The 18338-nt window shown below is 43.6% G+C and overlaps 1 protein-coding gene across 1 annotated transcript in view; it reads left to right on the top strand.

The window, feature by feature from the left end:
* Positions 1 to 18338, top strand: part of Itga8 (integrin subunit alpha 8) — a 197495-nt gene that overhangs the window by 154556 nt on the left and 24601 nt on the right. The window contains 1 exon segment of the mRNA NM_001173972.1: positions 12351 to 12479. Coding sequence (NP_001167443.1) covers positions 12351 to 12479 — 129 coding nt within the window.

Raw genomic sequence — 18338 nt, 5'->3', positions numbered from 1 at the left:
AACCCTCGTTCTCTGCCTCCCCAGGGCTGCTGGTGTGACAGACATGGTCCTGGTGTTTGATGTATGTGGGCCCTGGGGATTCGAACTCAGATCCTCATGCTTACATAGCAGGCATTTCACCAGCTGAGCCATCTCCACAGACATAATCACTGGGTTTTAAAAAATACAGAAGAAAGCTTTACATTTAATAATATTCAACGGAGAAAGCAGGTTTAGCAAAAGGAAGATGGAAGGAAAGATAAATGTTTTAGAGGCAAGAATTAAATTCCAATATGCTGTCGTACTTCACTTAGCAGGCAGAAGGCTCCAGTTGGGACATGTTGAAATGTGTCACCAGTGTAAGTGTTGAGGGATGGTAGGTCCTTTAAGAAGTGCTTGAGACATGGGGCTCCTGCCCTCACGGTGAGTTAACACCATTCTCACAAGGGCTAATTCTCAGGAAGTCAGTAACTGGGTGCAGAGAGTTAAGCCACTGAGATAGCTTCCCCAACTCCTCTTTACTTTTGCTTCTTCCCTTTCTGTGTGGCTCCTCTCCTAACCAGGAGCCAAGAAAGCAGGGGAATAGCAGCCCTCTGCTGCTGGGCAAATACAATGTCCATGCTATTGACCCTTGAACTTGTCTGGGCACACCACCCACCCTCAAGGACTCTGTCCTAACAACTGGGGCAGCTTTCCTGTCCTCTTTTTGTAACTTTACCACCTTGAAGAATATATTTTTTGTTCCTTGACAATGTCATTGATGTATACAATGTACTTTGATCATGTCCACTTCCAATGTCTCTCATCCCAATTTCACCTGGAAATGTCAAAACACATCTCCCTCCTGCCTCACACTCCTCTCTCTCTCTGTCTCTCTCTGTCTCTCTCCCTCTCCCTCTCTGTCTCTCTCTGTCACTATCTCTCTCTGTCTCTCTCCCTCTCCCTCTCTGTCTCTCTCTCTCTGCCTCTCTCTCTCTGTCTCTCTCTCTCTGTCTCTGTCTGTCTCTCTAACTTCCATTTTTCATTATACATGCTTTTCTCTGTTTTAAGAGAATATATATCTTACATTTATCTTAAAATATATTTTGATCACATTCATTCCCCTCCCCTAACTTCCCTTCTAACCTCCCTACTCACCCAACTTCATGTTATTTCTCCCGCTCAAAATATAAAATCAAAACAAAAAAAATAGACCAAAAAAATCAAACAAAACAAACAGCACACACAAAAAAACCATGGGGTCTATTTTATGTTGGCCAACTACTCCCTCCTGAGCATGGGGCTTGTTGGATGATAAACCCCATGTTCCTTAGAGAAAAGCCAGTTTTCTCTAATGGACTGATTCTCTCAGCAGGTATCAGTTGCAAGAGAGCTTCTTAGTATGGGATGGGACTTTGTGTTCATTTCCCCTTCAACATGCTGAGATTTTTTTTTCTAGCTTTTTTTCTAGCTTTTTTTCTAGCTTTTTTTCTGCATGTCTTATACATGTTATCACAGTCTCTGTGAATTTATATGTTATGTTTAAAAGATACCATTTCCTTAGAGCTATCTACCACCTCTCCGTTTTATAATCTTCCAGCCTGCTCATCTACAGTCTTGAGGGAAGGGATTTGATAAAGATATCACATTTGGGACGCAGTGCTCCAAAATGTCTCCCTCTGCACATCCTCCAGTTGTGTAGTCTCTGTGTTAATTACCATCGAAGGCCAGAAGAAGCTTCCCTCTGTCACATGACCTTTCAAACATCCTTTTAAATAGGAACCCTGCAAGATCTAATTGGTGCTTCCCTCTTGCGCATGCGTACGAGGTCATCTATCAGGACATGGGCAGTCTACTAGTGGCCACGCCTCCAAAGATAAATGATACCCCATCCGAAAGTCATCAACTGCCAATCTTCGTCATCTCGGGATGGAGCTTTGTGACTGCCTCCTCTAACCATGCTGGAGTTTTAAATAGGTTGACCCTGTGTCATTTTCGGGCAGGCGACCATAGCTACCTTGAGTCCATGAGAGCAACTGCCTGGTCCTATCAAGAGCACAGCCTTTCAAACACCCCTCCTTGTCCTGCAACTCCACTCCGTCTTCTACAACGGTCCGTGAGCCCTAGGACCTGGAGGTGCTAGAAGTGGGCCGGCTGATGAGATAGTTCTCCCATTTAGGACTGAGCACTCACTTGATAGTCATTCTTTTCTTGTCAACACTCTGACCAGCTCAGAGTCTCTGCATTAACTGTGGCCTACTCTGCTGTGCCTTAGTGATGCAGGGTGGTGAGCGCCTCTTGAAACATCTGTGTCATGAGCTGCCCATCTTCTGCCACCTTTCCTGAGATTTACTCTTAGGCACCTCCCTCGACGACTGTGCTCAGATATTCTAGTCAACTTGGTCTCTCTCCTGTGAATTCTTGGCTGTGTTCACTTCTGACTGAAAACATTTTCTGTCTCTGATATCTCAGCAAAACTCTGTTAACAAGCTTTTCTTCTCCCTTTTATGATTTTCTTTTGCTCTGCTGGGTTTTTTATTAATTGTGTTATTTATTTACATTCTCGACATTGCCACCACTTCTAGCCCCTCCCACAGTTCCTCATCCCATTCCCTGTTCCCCTTGCCTCCAATAGGGTGCTCCACCTCCCCCCTTTCCTGGGGCCTCAAGTCTTTATAGGATTAGGCACATTCGCTCCCACTGAGGCCAGACAAGGCAGCCCTCTGCTACATATGTGCTAGGGCCATGAACCAGCCCATAAATGCTCTTTGGTGCTTCAGTCTCTGGGAGCCCCCAGGGGTCTGGCTTCGTTGAGACTGCTGGTCTTCCTATCAGGTTGCCACCATCCCCTTCAGCTCCTTCAATCCTTCCCCTAATTCCTCCATGGGGTCCCCAACTTCAGTCCAATGGTTGGTTGTAAATATCTGCATCTGTCTCAGTCAGCTGCTGGTAGAGCCTCTCAGAGGACAGCCATGCCAGGCTCCTGTCTGGCATGTATGTAAACATATCATAGCATCCATAATAGTGTCAGGCTTTGGTGTCCTCCTCATGAGAAGGATACAAAGTTGGGCTGGTCACTGGACAGCCTTTCCCTCAGTCTCTTCTCCGTTTTTTGTCCCAATGGTTTTTTTAGACAGGAACAATTCTGGGTCAGATAATTTGATGGTGGTTTGGTTACCCTGACCCTTCACTTGGGGCTCTGTCTATCTACTGGAGATGGTCCCTTCACGTTCCCTCTACCCACTGTTGGGTATTTCAGCTAAGGTCATCCCCATTGAGTCCTGGGAGTCTCTCAAATCCCAGGTCTCTGGAACTTTCTAGAATGTCACTGCCCACCCCCAGAACCTGTGTCTCCCTTGATTATTTTATCCCCCATTCTAAGTGGGACTAAAGCATCCTCACTTGGCCCTTCCTTCTTGTTACAGTCTGTGGGTTGTATCCTGGGCATTCTGCTCTTCATGGCTGCTATCCACTTATCAGGGAGTGCACACCATGCACGTCCTTTTCGGTCTGAATTACCTCACTCAGGATGATAGTTTCCAGTTCCATCTGCCTGCCAAATTCATCATGTCCTCATTTTTTAATAGTTCTGCTCTGTTTTGATGCAAATTCTCACTATGCAGGCTAACTTTCCGTTCTCCAACCTCAGGCTCCTGGCATTTGGATTATGGGGTGCACCAATGTGCCTGTTTCTATCATACTAATGAAAAGAAGCCATTCAGATTTCCCGAGAAGCATTTCCTAGGCCACCCACTACAGGAAACCAGAGCCACCTGATAGAAAGGCTTTGAAATGATCAAGATACTCTCCTGCAGCCTACCAAATGTTGGCACACTTTCCAGATCCCCTCTATAAAACCTACCCCTACCCAAATGCTCAACATCACAGAGCAAACAAATAATTTTTCTACTTTTTTATAATCACTTATATGACCATTTTCTTGGATAGTATTATTTTTATTACAAATACACATTTTATGACATCAAAACCATATTGAAATTTAAATAGGGTTCCCCCTAGAGATGTGTGTGTGTGTGTGTGTGTGTGTGTGTGTGTGTGTGTGTGTGTGTGTGTGTGTGTACTGGCTTGAGTATTGAGTTGCCATTTAAAACATGACTTTTTAAGGAGAAATGCTGCTTTAATGCCAAATATCTCCCCAAACCCTCTGAAATCTGACCTGTGCACAAACAAAGAGGTGTTCCAAATTCAACATAAGCCTTAATGTCTTCTTACATGTACGCAAGGGTCCAGTCAGTCTGACCTCAGCAGGCCTCAGGTTTCACAATAGAAGCTGGCTATTCTATCAAGCTACTTCAATGTCTCCCAAGTTTCAGGAAGGGACACTGAGTGCCTTTATAAGGCACCAGCATAATAATCCTAACCCATGGACACTGTCGGCAACAATCAGCCATCATCTCGCCCACATCCACCTTACTTGTTGCCCAAACACAGAACATCATCAGCCAAGAGGAGCCAGGGTGACCACACAGACACGGCAAGACAGCAGTGCATTCTTTAATCTCACTGTAGATGTCTTCCTAACCAAGCTAGATTCACTTAGCTTCGTCTGTCAAGGCTCAGAGTCTGAGGAGAAGTATAAATGGGAAGAGAAGAAGCAGTTACACAGCTCCAATTTTTCTCACTTAAGGAACACTGATGCCCAGCTGAGGTCAACACAGAGCGATGGACTCCTTCCCACAACTTGCACATTGACAGTCCAATCTGAAGGTTGGGGTTCTATAATGCAGGGGTTCTCTTTGCCTCCTGGGATAGGTTACCGGTCTTCTATAAGCTCCTGAGAAGGAGCAGATACCCATGAAGGTTCTGCCTACATGAATCATGGTCTAGGTCAGAAAGAAAAGATTTTAATGTGGCAGTGTCTCTCCATTCCGACATCTAAAACATTTTGAAGCATTCAACCATCTGTAGCATTCAGACCAACCCATTAAATCTAATTTGTTCCAGATCCTTCTTGGAATAAGATTTTAGAGTTGAGAAAAGTTTGTTTCTCAACTATACTAAAGATGGTAAAATAATTGTTTTTTTTTTTCAAACTGCCAATTTTGTTATTTTGGTGGACTTTATCCTGGGGGTTGGATAGCCTTTCAAACATGCTATGATCTTTAGATAAGATGAGGTTGAAAGAGGAAACCCAGCCAAGGAACCACAAGTTTCATGAAGAATAAAGGTTTTTAAGTTTTTCGATGGGCAAGATTGTGCAATAAACAGTCGAAGTATGAGCTGACCAGGGTCAGGAACATGGCTGAAGAATGTGACTCTGTGCTTGGGGAGACAGGCAAAGATTCTGAGAGCCAGCCCGCATTAGAACCCCAGAATGCTTCCCAGGAATAAGTTCACAAAAAAGGAGAGCCCCCAGGTATAAAGGGGCTTGCAGAGATGAGAGTAGGAAGCCGTCATCCTAAGCACAGCCCTTGGAGGTATGGAAAGAGGTGGCCTCTGAGTCTCTCCTTGCAAGACTGAGCCCACAGGAAGTCCAAATTACAAGCAGATCATACATATCATACAAACAGGGATGGCGGAAACCCAGAACCCGTGCGTCTGCCAAGGATTAGAGGCCTCAGATAGTTTTCTAGACTCAAGTGGCCAGCAGACAGTGGTTTGGCAAATTTGCATAGTTTGTCTTATCCTTAAGAGTACTTTCTTTTCGTTAACCGCCCCCGTGTACTGGTTCCCATCAACTCAAAACTGGGAGACATTTGTTAGTTCAAAAAAAAAAAAAACACCAAGCCCTGGCCCAGTCCCACCCAACCCCCTCCACCCTCTGCCCAACCTTTAAAATGAAGACATAGAGAAAAAGAAAAGAGCTTGGAGCTGGCCTTTGTCATTACCTATCCACTTCTTTTTGTGCCTTTTGGAGCCATTTTAAAGGGCTTGAATATTTGCAGCCACGGTTTGTTTCACGGCAGCAGCACTGGTGGATGGCTGTGATTTACCCCTGTAATCGTCAGGTGTGGGCTGCAAGCACCACCTCCTCCTTTGAGGCCAGCAATGGCTTCAGTTTGGGAGAGATAGCCCTCTTGGCTCTGGTTCTCTTATCCAGTTAGGATGCTGAAGGTGCCTTCTGTGCTTACTACTGAACTTATCTCTCTCATGCTAGTCTAATGCTACCACCCCTCAGTAATTACTCCCTCCAGCTCTTAACAATACCTTTTTTTTTTAAAAAAAAAATCTATTTAGTATATATAAGTACACTGTCGCTGTCTTCAGACACACCAGAAGAGGGCATCTGATCTTATTACAGATGGTTGTGAGCCACCACGTGGTTGCTGGGAATGGAAATGGGGAAGAGCGCAGTCAGAGCTCTTAACCACTGAGGATCCAACTCTTAACCACCAAACAGAGCTGATTCTCTAAACAATGCCTTCAGTTTTGCTCGTTGAGAATGTCTTCAGCCTTGTCTACATGTGCATGCATGCTTATGCATGTGAGCCTGTAAGTGCATATCCATGTGGGTAGATGCATGCGTGTGTGCATGTGTGCGTGTGTGCATTGACAAAGATTCTCATTATATAGTCCAGGTTGGTTTCAACCTTAAAATCCTCCTTCTTAGTTCTAAAAAATGTTGGTATTATTATAGGCATAGACCACCAATCCTGGGCATTGATGCATATTTGAAAAAAGCAATAACAATGATTAACAGCAATAACAATGGCAGAAAGGACAAGCACCTGAGCACAGACCCACTAAGATCTGGATGCATTTGCTGATGAGGGGGAGAAGAAGAAATAGTCAGAACCCTGGAGCTTCCTGGCCAGCTACCCTAGCCTACTGACCGCGTTCCAGGCCGATGAGTGACCTCTCTCAACCAACATGTATGTGGAAGGTGCCTGAGGAATGACACCTGAGGCTGTTCATTGACTGCCACTCGCATGCACACACAGGTGCCACCGAGCACCCACATGCATGCACATGTAACACATATAACATATATGTGAACACACATCATATGCATGTACATCCCATAGAAATAATACAACGGGGAAAAAACACATCCAAAGACTAAGGAAACATCAACACCATTGGTGGAGTGCAATGGCTCTTCTAGGTAGCCTGTGAGTAACTCTCTCAGGAAGAAAAAAGGTGCGTTTCCCTCTGCACACAAATCCTTAACATGTATGACTTAATTGTAGGGTGCACTGGCCCTCTAGGCTGTTCTGCAGATTTAATTATAGTCCATGAGTATAGTCTGTTCTTTCATGCATGCTAGGAATACCTAAAGTCCAAAGGCACATCACAAACAAGAGAAGCGAGGGATAGTGTTTAAGTCTGGCTTCACAGGTCAATCGGTCTCATTTAGTGCTGACCTCCTTCTTCAAATTCCATTTTTCTAACTGCACTGCACATTCTGACCACATATTGTTCCTCTTAATCTGCAAACTTAAGCGGAAACCAGAATAAGGAGTCTGGGGGGCGGGGGTATTGTGAAAACACAAAGGTCTTGTTGGGGTCAAATTCTGACGAGCAGCTGGAGAAAGATGCATATTTACTAACAGTTATTTCCTTGTTGCAGAAAGCTGTTTGCATTTTCTTAGGCAGTCACTGTGATGTTTACTTGGAGATTCTCACAGCACTGAACCAATTCAGTCTCGACTTGTGTGCTTGCCTCACCCGGATGCTCAGAGAGCAGCCTCCCTCACCTCTAACGATCTCAGGCCAAGGAAATGCATGGTCTGTGAGACCATGGCCAGCTCAAAAAGAGACTCCACTATCCATCTAGAAAATGAATTTTAATTGTTGTTTGCATTCCTTAGATAACTTCTCCCTTCTTAAGTTTTATTTTGTGAAATATTTTCTGGAATGCTATTTGAGAAAACTGCCTTTGTAAGCTGCTTGAAGACCTTCTGTCTGCAAAACAGTGGCATGAGAAGAAGGGGGCAAGTCCCACCGCCCCCTGTCTTGCAGGAGCGTTGTTTTCTAGCTCACAGGAAGACCTGTACTTCCTCCAGAGACCATGTATTAATATTGCCAAATTATAATATACTGCAGTACATGTGTTTTCTTTAATCTCCACATAAGTCACATCAGATGAAACCACACAAAGAATAGTTGGCTCAGGGCCATTGGTTTATTAATACTGATAACAATCATAGGTTAAAAAATGGGAATAAAGAATCACAACTAGAGACTAGGAAGATGGCGTAGCCAGTATAATGCCTGCATGCAAACACAAGGCTGTGAGCTTAATGCCAAGAACCTATGTAAAGAAGGCAGATATATGTGGTGGTACATACTGGTCATCTCCAGTGGGAAAGAGTCAAAGACAAGCACATCCCTGGAGTTTGCTGCTATGCCTACCTAGCCTACTGGAAAAGCTCTGGGCCAAGACTAGGTCTCAAACAAACAAACAAACAAACAAACAAACGAAGAAACAAAGCAAAACAACCCCAGGAAACCCCATGGTGGACAATATCTGAGAAACCATAGCCAGCAGTGGCTGTGGCCTCAATGTGCATGTGCACAGTCATACGTGCCTGCTCATGTGGGTGTGTATGTGCACACAGATAATCATGACCCAGTTTTTCCAGTAGTTCCACTCTGTGTTTTAGCTTCTAGAGGCTGGGGTAGGAGACTGCAAGTTTAAAGTTTGTCTGAGCTACAACATGAGGCCCTGTCTCAAATAAAGAAAAAGAAAAGAAAGAGAAGTTACACCTAATAAATCTGAAAGCCATGACAGGAGACACATACAGAAAGTATAATAGGAAACATATGAGGAATTAGGGATTTACATGATTCTTAATTGTCTGTTGAGCTCAGTTTTTCTAATCTTGAGCTGTAAATACATTTCTATCAGATCCTCCATTTCTGTGCATCTGTAAACAACCTCCTCCTGGCAGGAGGTTCATCCTCTTGGCAGGCCCAGGCTCTGTCATTGTCTTAGGAGACTCCAACATTCCTGGAGCTGACACTTCTGGGTTCTCACCTCACTCTATCCATTCAGTGCACCATCCCAAAGCTTGGCAAAGCCATTGGTCTTGAACATATGCGATGGTTTGCATATGCTCAGCCCGGAGTGGCACTAGTAGGAGCTGTGGCCTTGTTGGAGTAGGTGTGTCACCATGGGTGTGGGCTTTAAGACCTATTCTTCTACCTATTCTGCTAGCAGCCTTCAGATGAAGATGTAGGACTCTCAGCTCCTCTTGCATAATGCCTCCCTGGATGCTGCTATGTTCTTGCCTTGGTGATAATGGACTGAACCTCTGAACCTGTAAGCCAGCCCCAATTAAATGTTGTCCTTATAAGACTTGCCTTGGTCATGGTGTCTGTTCATAGCAGTAAAATCTTAACTAAGACAACATGTTCTCTAGATAGCTTACCTTGCTGTACTCAACATCCCCTTTGTTATCCATTCTCCTAACCTTGTATTGGCCTTACTTCCTCTCTCTAGCAAACCTATTCTGTCTTACTTTGAAGCAGTTTAGCCCAGCCCAGCCCACCTTTGAGGCTACCATTTGGCCAAATTTTCTTTCCAGTTATGCTGAGAAGGCGAGATGACTTACCTGGACATTTTTTTTTTAGAAGTAACCATGATCTTTCTTCTGTAGTCTCTAAACCCCTGCCCTGAAACCCTTGCCAGACATAGTTCACAGTCCAGCTTCTTCACTCTTTAGCTGGTGGTCCCATGTTTGCCCACTGGCTGAAGCATCTATGTGGCCATTCTTCTCACAAGGAAGCTCTATCCTTGTCACTGTTCAAGTTGGCGTCTCCAATCCATTGCACTCTTTGTCCTCCCTTTCATTTTCCTTCACGTTATTATTGATAGTGCCCTGAAGACAAGTATGTCTTCAAAAGTTCAATTCCCACATCACCGAATCCAGCTCACGATCTGGACCTTCTGATATCCTCTTTCTCATCTTCAGCTTCTCTCTGCAGCACTTTTACAGAAAAGCCATTCCTTCTGGCAGCTCCAGGACTAATTTTTTCTACATCAAATGTCCCATTTCCTTTTCCTGTGTTTTCGATCTCTTCTCTACCATCTCTTCCTTCATCATCAAAATAAAAAGTAAGCCAAATAATTTGACCTATGTTTTTTTCAAGAATGGACTCCTTGCCCTCCCACTTAAGGTTCATTTCAACTTGAAAATTAGTTTTTGTTTGCTTGTCTGCTTGGTTGGTAGCTGCTTCTCTTCTGTTTCTGATTTCTCCTCCTCCTCCTCCTCCCTCTCCTCCTCTTCTTCCTCCTCCTCCTCTTCTTCTTCTTCACAGGACTTCACAATGCAGCCCTGGTTACCAGAAATTATCTCTGTAGACTCTGACATGGAAAGAAACTTCTTTAACATGGCCAAGGGACATCATCTGATACCTTTCCAAATAATTGTTCCTTTATCCAAATCTTCTTGAGTGATTATAATTCAATTTTCACCTGCAGACTCTCCCACTCAGGAAAGGACATGCACAAATTCTTAGCAGACAACATTCAGTCAATACTTAAAATGTTCCTCACCAAGTTTTCCTCTTCTTCTAGATCTATGTGACCTAGAGGCCCGTTTTTTGCAAATTTTCTTTACTTTCCTGCTGGACTTTCCCATCCGATATCCCTGTGTGAGTTTTTCTTGTTAGATATCCTTTCTCTGCCTGTTTCTGGTGTTTCCTAGGAGCATGCCTGTAACTCTGCTTCTCACTTTATCTTTCCTCATGGAGACCAGCTAGTGGCCATTGTGAATAGTCCTGATGGTTACTTACAGGCCATGGAAGTCATGTGTGATATGAGATGGAGGCCCAGGGCTTCACGGTAGTGCAGCTCAGGAGTGGAAACCAGCTATGACTCTATAGAGCAGAAATCAAAGTGATCTTGGTGAAATGAATCTGGAGAAGCCAACAGATGCAAAATTCAGCATGTCATGACATAAAGAGTTTGGATTTCATTGCTCTGTCTGGGAAAGTCTTCTAGACCACTGACTCTCTCAACCTGTGGGTCACACACCCTTTGGGATCACATATCACATATCCTTCATATCAGATATTTATATTACAATTCATAACAGTAGGAAAAGTATAGTTAGAAAGTAGCAATGATGTAATTTTACGGCTGGGGGTCACCACAACATGAGGAATGTTATTAAAGGGTTGCAGTGTTAGGAAAGATGAGATCCACTGCTCTAGAACATTATCTACACTGAGCATCATTGTTTTATCTTTTGTGGTACATTGCACATCTGTAATGCCAGAATTTCTTCTTTCATTCCAGACATGACTGTATTAGTGTTATTCCCATCACATACAGACAAACCGATAAAAGAAAGGCTTAGTATTCAGGGTGGAAGAAGGGGCAGGTTTCTATATTCAGTTGGTCATAGGTGTTTCCAATCTTTTGTCATTGGGAGACAACACTGTGATCTACCAAGTTAAGTTTACACTTGAGAACTGCATAAACAAATTATTGAAGAAACTAATCTTATAATGTTTTAAGAATATTTACTACTTGATGCCAGACTTCATAGTTTTTCATGCAGCTTATGTCCCATGAGCTGTAGGTTGGCCACACCTACAAGCAAATAATGTCACTAGGATGTTGTCTATGATCAGGCAGAAGCTGTGCTTAGCAGGGACGTTGAGATGAAAGTTACCAGTTCTAGAATACTAACTAAGGGTAGAAAGCAAGCCATCCTACAGCAGTGTGTGCATTGGAAAACTCTTGCCCTTGGGGCACAGCTCTCCTCAGAAACACTTCACATGATCATGGGAGCATGGTCAAAATCATGAAGACAACAGTCTGAAGACCACATCAAGCTATTCCCCACCTCAGGGTTTATCTTTCCTCACAGAAGCTGCCTCCATGTAGCCAGTCCCCCTTCATCATGAGGGGAAAGCGATAAGAGTAACTCAAGTCTACAAAGTCAGAATCTTGGTTTTTACCCTTATGGAGAAATTAGTTTTCCTGAAAAATCTCATTCTCACAAGATAAATTTTCCAAGAATGTGCTCTCCCACTCTTCACAGATTCCTGGAACAGAAAAGTGGACTGGCTTAGGATTTGTCAGCCTGAGTCATTTTGGTGTTGAATGTGCCAATGGTAAAGCCCAACCTTTGTGAGCACTCATGTGAACCTAGTTCAGTCACCCAGCAAGAATTTCATCTTTTTCTTTTCATATATGAAATAAAGAATATAAACATAAAAAAGCTCACCAGAAATATCATCATCATCTTAGCAAGCCAGCAAACACCCAGAGACTTGGGTGATACACACTTACAATACCAACACTTGGGAGAGAGAGGCAGAGAGATAGGAGTTCTAGGTTATCTTTGGCTATGTAACAAGTACAAGGCCAACCTAGGCTATGTGAGGACCTGAAGTTTGATTAGGAGTTGAGGTGAAGAGAAAGGTGAAATCTGTGAATGTAGTTATGTGTGATGATTCCTGCTTTCCCTCTGCAGCCTGCTGCCTCCCCAGAGGATACCCCTGAGCTCAGCGCCTTCTTAAGAAATGCTACAATTCCCCATCTTGTCAGGAAGAGGGATGTGCCAGTGGTCCAGCCCCACAGACAGAGCCCGGCAAAAATACTGGTAAGTTGTTGTCACATACACAGGACTGAAGGGAAACTCTGGATTAGGTAGAATTTCTGGGTATAAAGGTTTTTAACTTCAAGCTTGCTTTTAGTCTCCTTCAGTGCTCAGATATTCCTGACAGTTTGGAGCAGCATGTATTGTAAAAGATTTAAGGACTGTTTATAATATAAACTTTATATTTATCTAAATCTACCATGAAGGCCACTTCAGAGAAGACAGGAGGAAGGGCAGGAATAATAATATTCATATATGGCATTATGATTGTCTTAGGTTTTGCTGCTGTGATCAGACACCATGACTAATGCAAGTCTTATAAAGGACAGCATTTAATTGGGGCTGGTTTACAGGTTCAGAGGTTCAGTCCATTATCATTAAGGCAGGAACATGGCAGCATCCAGGCAGGCATGGTGCAGGAGGAGCTGAAAGTTCTACATCTTCATCTGAAGGCTTCTAGAAGAATACTGACTTCCAGGCAGCTAGGATGAGGGTCTTAAAGCCCACACCCACAGTGATATACCTACTTCAACGAGCCCACACCTACTGCAAAGGGGCCACACTTTCTAATAGTGCAACTCCCTGGGCTGAACATATACAAACCATGACAATAGTGAATTCCATTGTTTTGTAGATTAATTTTAAAAGTCAATTTTAAGTCATACAGGTTCAGTTGTTAGCCTACCCAGAGGCGCTGATCTATGCAGATGGAGTGAGTACCGAGGGCCCCATCTGCCCAGTGTGTCTTTATAATGTCACACTTATCCCCGAATCTCAAGAGGCTTGTTCAAAAGAGGCAAGAACTGTGTGCTCAAGGAAACTAACTCAGCTCGCAGTCCTATGCACCTCCATGTTTGTTGAGGCACCACTTACAAGAACCCAGCTACAGAATCAGCCTAGGTACTTGTCAACACATGAATGGATAAAGGTGTAAACAATGGAGCCCTGTAGTTCCCTGAAGAAGAATGAAATCAAGTCATTTGCAGGAAAATCAATGGAACTAAAGGACATTTTATTGAGCAAAATAACCTCCACAGAAAGCAAGAATTTCATCCTTTTCATTCCTTATGTGATATATAGAATGTAAAAATTAAAAGCTCACCAGGAATCCCATCATCATCTTAGCAAGCCAGCCAACACCCAGGGACTTGGATGATGCACACTTATAAGCCCAACACTTGGGAGAGAGAGGCAGAGAGTTCAATTCTAGGTTATCTTTGGCTACATAGCAAGTTCAAGGCCAACCTAGGCTATGTGAAGACCTGAGATTCAAGTAGTAAAGGAACTGCTGAACAGTGTGATGGACTAAGGAGTGGGATGGCAAAAGAGGAGGGGAGCTGGTAGGCAGATGAGACTAAAGCATGATATCTGCATTGTATGAGGAGTCACAGTGAGCGCCAATAGCGAATATGCATCAACTTAAAAAGACCGAGTAGCAAAAGGATGTGAAGAGAAACCAGCATCGTTTTTATGAGGAAATCTGTTGCTTTGTATTTGTATGTATTAGTCAACACACAATAAAATCTCCCTCTAGAAAAAGAAATAGTGAATTCAGGTTTTCTGGGATGAAACATGAGGTACAGAAGGGCTCTGGGATTAGCCTGACCTTAGTCAGGACTTTGCAGAACTGTGAGCCAGTGTCAGCATTTTTTTTTTATGCAAGGCCCTTATGTACCCCAGTGTGAGTTGTCATCTTATCCCCTCACAAGAATGTTCATCCTCTTTCCTGACCATGTAGCAAAGGCTCAAATCAACCTTTAGTTCATCCATGGGTGTTTCACAGATTGGATGGACCAGTCAGCTACGGGTGCATTCTTGAATTCTGCAGAAGTCAGAGACCACCAGAAATCTCTTTCAAGCATACCCAGGGACTTAGAGTAGGGACAGGCTGGGAACCTTGTGCCTTGATAAAACAGAGGCTTCGTTCCCAACAGCTGCACCGAAGAAGCCCAACCCGGATGTTCATTAACGTATGCTGATTCCAACTGAAGCTACAACCTCAGGCTAAGAGTTTCCTATCCAAAGTCACAAACAGAAAGGAGAGAGAAAAAGAGGGGTGTTGGAGGGGAGATCTTCATCGGGAAGCTTCAGGACCAAGGAAAATATGGGGAAAGGATGGTAAAGATAGAAACCTGAGCCAAAGAGAGTTCTACAGCTGTTTCCACAGGGGCAGCAGTCACCACACTGACCAGGCAAGGAGCCAGGAAAACCCTAAACTGATTCTGTTGTCCTTTACTCAGAAATGCAGAATGAGTACAAGACTCCCCTGGACACACCAGTGTGCTGATTCCCATAGCTCTTTCCCTACCTCTCTACCTGTCCAAAACCCACAGAATATGTGTGCTTTTCCCTGCGTTGCCTCCCCCGAAGGTCAGCACCTGACTCGTATGCTCAGTGACCCTGTGAGCAAATGCCTCAGGGATGAATTCACAGAACCACTAGTGTTACTTTTGAAGTCGGATTCAAATGCCCTCAGAATGCCATTCTCTTGGCTCCTACTCCTTCTCTTTGGCCCTCGATCCTCCTAACTCTCAACCCAATTATAAAAAAATATCTACTGCACAGATTAAAAGATAGCTTGAACACTGACCAAACTCATTAGCCACCACATTCACTGAATTGAAAATATGATGTCCATCCAGTGAACACCATTGTTCTAGCCAGTCATAAAACTGACATCATTCAAGGTAGCTAAAGGGAGTGAATCTGTGTCCAAGGATCTGAGTCTAGGGGCACAAGCTAGGGTCTGGAAAACCAACCAAACCCTTTTATTCACCTCAGACCAGAGGATGGTGTCGTCCCCCTTTGTGGGTGATCTTCCCATCTGGATGCTCCACAGGCACACCCACAGGTCTTGCCAAATCTCCTAGGGGATTGCAAATTTAGTCAGGAATGAGTAACCTTCACAAATCTTGGTTTACAGAATTGAAAAGTTAAACGTAATACTTCGCAACTGGTAAAGGAGAGAATAGTGGTATCAATGAATGCCGATGATTGTTTGCTCCCTGTTGCAGGATATTTGGTCACACTGTGAATTCCAAGATTGTATTATTTACTGAAAATCCTGTTTCTAGTTGTGGTGTGGCTCAGGCCTCAGTGCACACCTTTAGCCCCTCTGGCTGGAATACAGACACACCCTTACTACACACCTTTAATCCAAACAATGAAGATACAGTTAGTTTGTAGAAAGCACCATATTTAAAAGTGAAGTCAAATTGAGTGGCAGACAAAATGACCAACCAGAGAAAGATTTGATAGAATAGGATATACTCAATGCTCATAAGAAAAGTGATAAAAATCAGCTGAGGGTAGGGGATGGAGAAAGGGAGGCAGTTTTACCTGGAGAGTTTTACAGAGACAGGTTGAGTAAAAAACAGGCTACACATGGGAGACAAATGAAGCAGAGGCTAGGAAGGAGCTAAAAGTTTAGAACAGATTGCCAAAGTTAGTATGAGGTCAAGCAGAGCAATTCAGGAAAGGCCAAGAGAGAGAAGCCAGAATGAATCAGTCAGCTTGGAGAGGAGTTTTAAGCAGAACCTCTAAGTTGAACCAGCCAGCCAGATATTAGAAAGAACAAGAAAGAGTGAGATTATTCAGCAGTAAATCTCAAGAGACTGGAAGCGTTCTAGGCCTAGATAAGATTGTGCTGAGGCTAGAAGCTTCCAGAACTAGGCCTAGGTTGGCAGGCAAGAGGTAGTAAGCCTCTGACACAACAATTACATCAGGAGATTAAAAGATACATTTACAGCTTCTAACCAAAGTGGAGGATTCACTGAATCTGAAGAGCATCTTGTCCCCTCAAGCAAATTAGTTCAATTGTGGGATGGGTGGAGTATTAGAGAGACAAGAGAGGGAGAGGGAAAGGGAGGGGGGAGGGCCTGGACTCCTAAAATGACTAGGGAGTCTTATGTAATTATGTCTTGGAGCTGGAGAGATGGTTCACCCTGAAAAGTGGTTTCTTATCAAGTGTGAGGCCCTAATTTTGATCCTCAGATCCCATGTAAAATAATCAAGTATGGCGATGTGTGTTGATCCCAGTACTGAGGAGACAGGCAAATGAGATGCCCAAAGCTCACTGCCAAGCCTAGCATCTTGGTAAGCTTCAGGTCAGTGAGAGACATTATTTAGAAGGTGGGCAGTACCTGAAGAATAACACCTGAGGTGACCTCTGGTCTACACATGCATATGCACACATGTACACACACACACACACACACACACACACAGGGAGAGAGAGAGAGAGAGAGAGAGAGAGAGAGAGAGAGAGAGAGAGAGAGAGTTATGTGATATCCATCTATTTCTTCTTAAAGAAAAAAATACAGGAGAAAAGCTTACAGCAGATTATTATTTAAAGGCCTGAACATTTGTAAGCCTATACAATGACTTTTAACATGTTAGAGAAGACAATCCATATATTGTCCTTCTTAGACTAAATTAATAAAGTGGTGTGCTGTCATTAATGAAGGCTCACATCTATAGAATGCTATTAAGTACAGCAGAGATGAGAGGAGCCCATTGGGAAACCAATATCTAGACTTTTACAGAGGTAAACGTTTGTAAAAACAAGACTCAATTCCTCTTGTAAATATTACTTTGTGCATGAATCTTCAGTACAAGGGTGGTAGAGATACATAAATGGAATTCTCTTAAAATTGCATGCATTTATATTGTGGGTCCAATTTCTTCCCTTCTGCTATTTCTCATTAAATATTTTACCATAAATTTCAACTTCTAAATATCATAGGAGCATTTTACTTGCAAATGATTGCCAAGACAGTATTAGTATCTGATTTCAAGCTCATGTTCCGTTCTCCTTTCCTCTTATTGGTTCAAAAGCTACCAACCTTGCAACACCCACCCAGGTCCTTGAATCAGGACAACTCTGGGGAGAGGGTGATTATGCAAAGTTTATTCTAAAATCAAAAGCTAAAGAAGACCTCCTACAGTCTTTGTTTGGTTAAAACAAAGCACTTAATCCCATTCCTGATTAGGAATTTGTAAGTGCAAAATGCCAACATCCTGTGTTGGGATCATAATTTCCAGTTTGCATTTTTTTAAAAAAACAAACCTGTGTATCTCCAACATGGAGACTTAAATATTCTCCCATCTCCAGCCATCTTTGCCTCCCTCTCCTTCAGGCTCCTGCTGCTTCTGTCATGGCTGCCTCCCTCTCCTCCTCTCCAAACTTCTCTCTGTTTCCCTTAGTTACTCAGCTTGCAACAGACATGGATTTCTTTTCTGCATTTGATTCTATTAAGCACCTCCTGAAAACTACCACAGCCCCTCCCTTGCTTTCTCTGCACGTCTTTTCCCTGGTGTCTTCCTACCTCTTGGTTAACCCACCTTAGGTGCTCTTTGGACCTCTTCACTCTCTGTACCTGGAAATTCCACCTCCAGCCTCCTGCTCTCCTCTGTAATAGACTCCACTCTTCTAGGGGGTCCTTCTTTGATTCTACGATCAGATTTCCAGTGCAATCAGGGAGGCATCCTTCTGCACATGACCCGTGGAAAACCAACCGTGCATACCCCTGTATTCACACACCGGGCATATTAATCATCTTTGCCAACACTGGGACCAAAACGCCTTACAGAGCAATTTAAAGGAGGACAGGTTTACTTGCGTGCAGTTTCACAGGGGCTTCAGCGTGTCACAGTGGGGGAGGCAGAGTACCAGGAGACACTCTTTCTGGGTTGTCCAGGAAGTACATAGAAGTCCACATACATAAACAGTCATAACGTAGACAATGCAGGTTGAAACCAAAGGCATCCTTGAAAATACTCCACTAGTGATCACCTCCCAACCAAGTCCTACAAGCGAAAGGTTCTCCAGCCTCCCCAGACAGTGCCACCTGCTGGGAAAGA

Source organism: Rattus norvegicus, chromosome 17, assembly GCF_036323735.1.
Source record: "Rattus norvegicus strain BN/NHsdMcwi chromosome 17, GRCr8, whole genome shotgun sequence".
NCBI lineage: Eukaryota > Metazoa > Chordata > Mammalia > Rodentia > Muridae > Rattus > Rattus norvegicus.
This window is presented reverse-complemented; position numbering and strand designations above follow the sequence as displayed.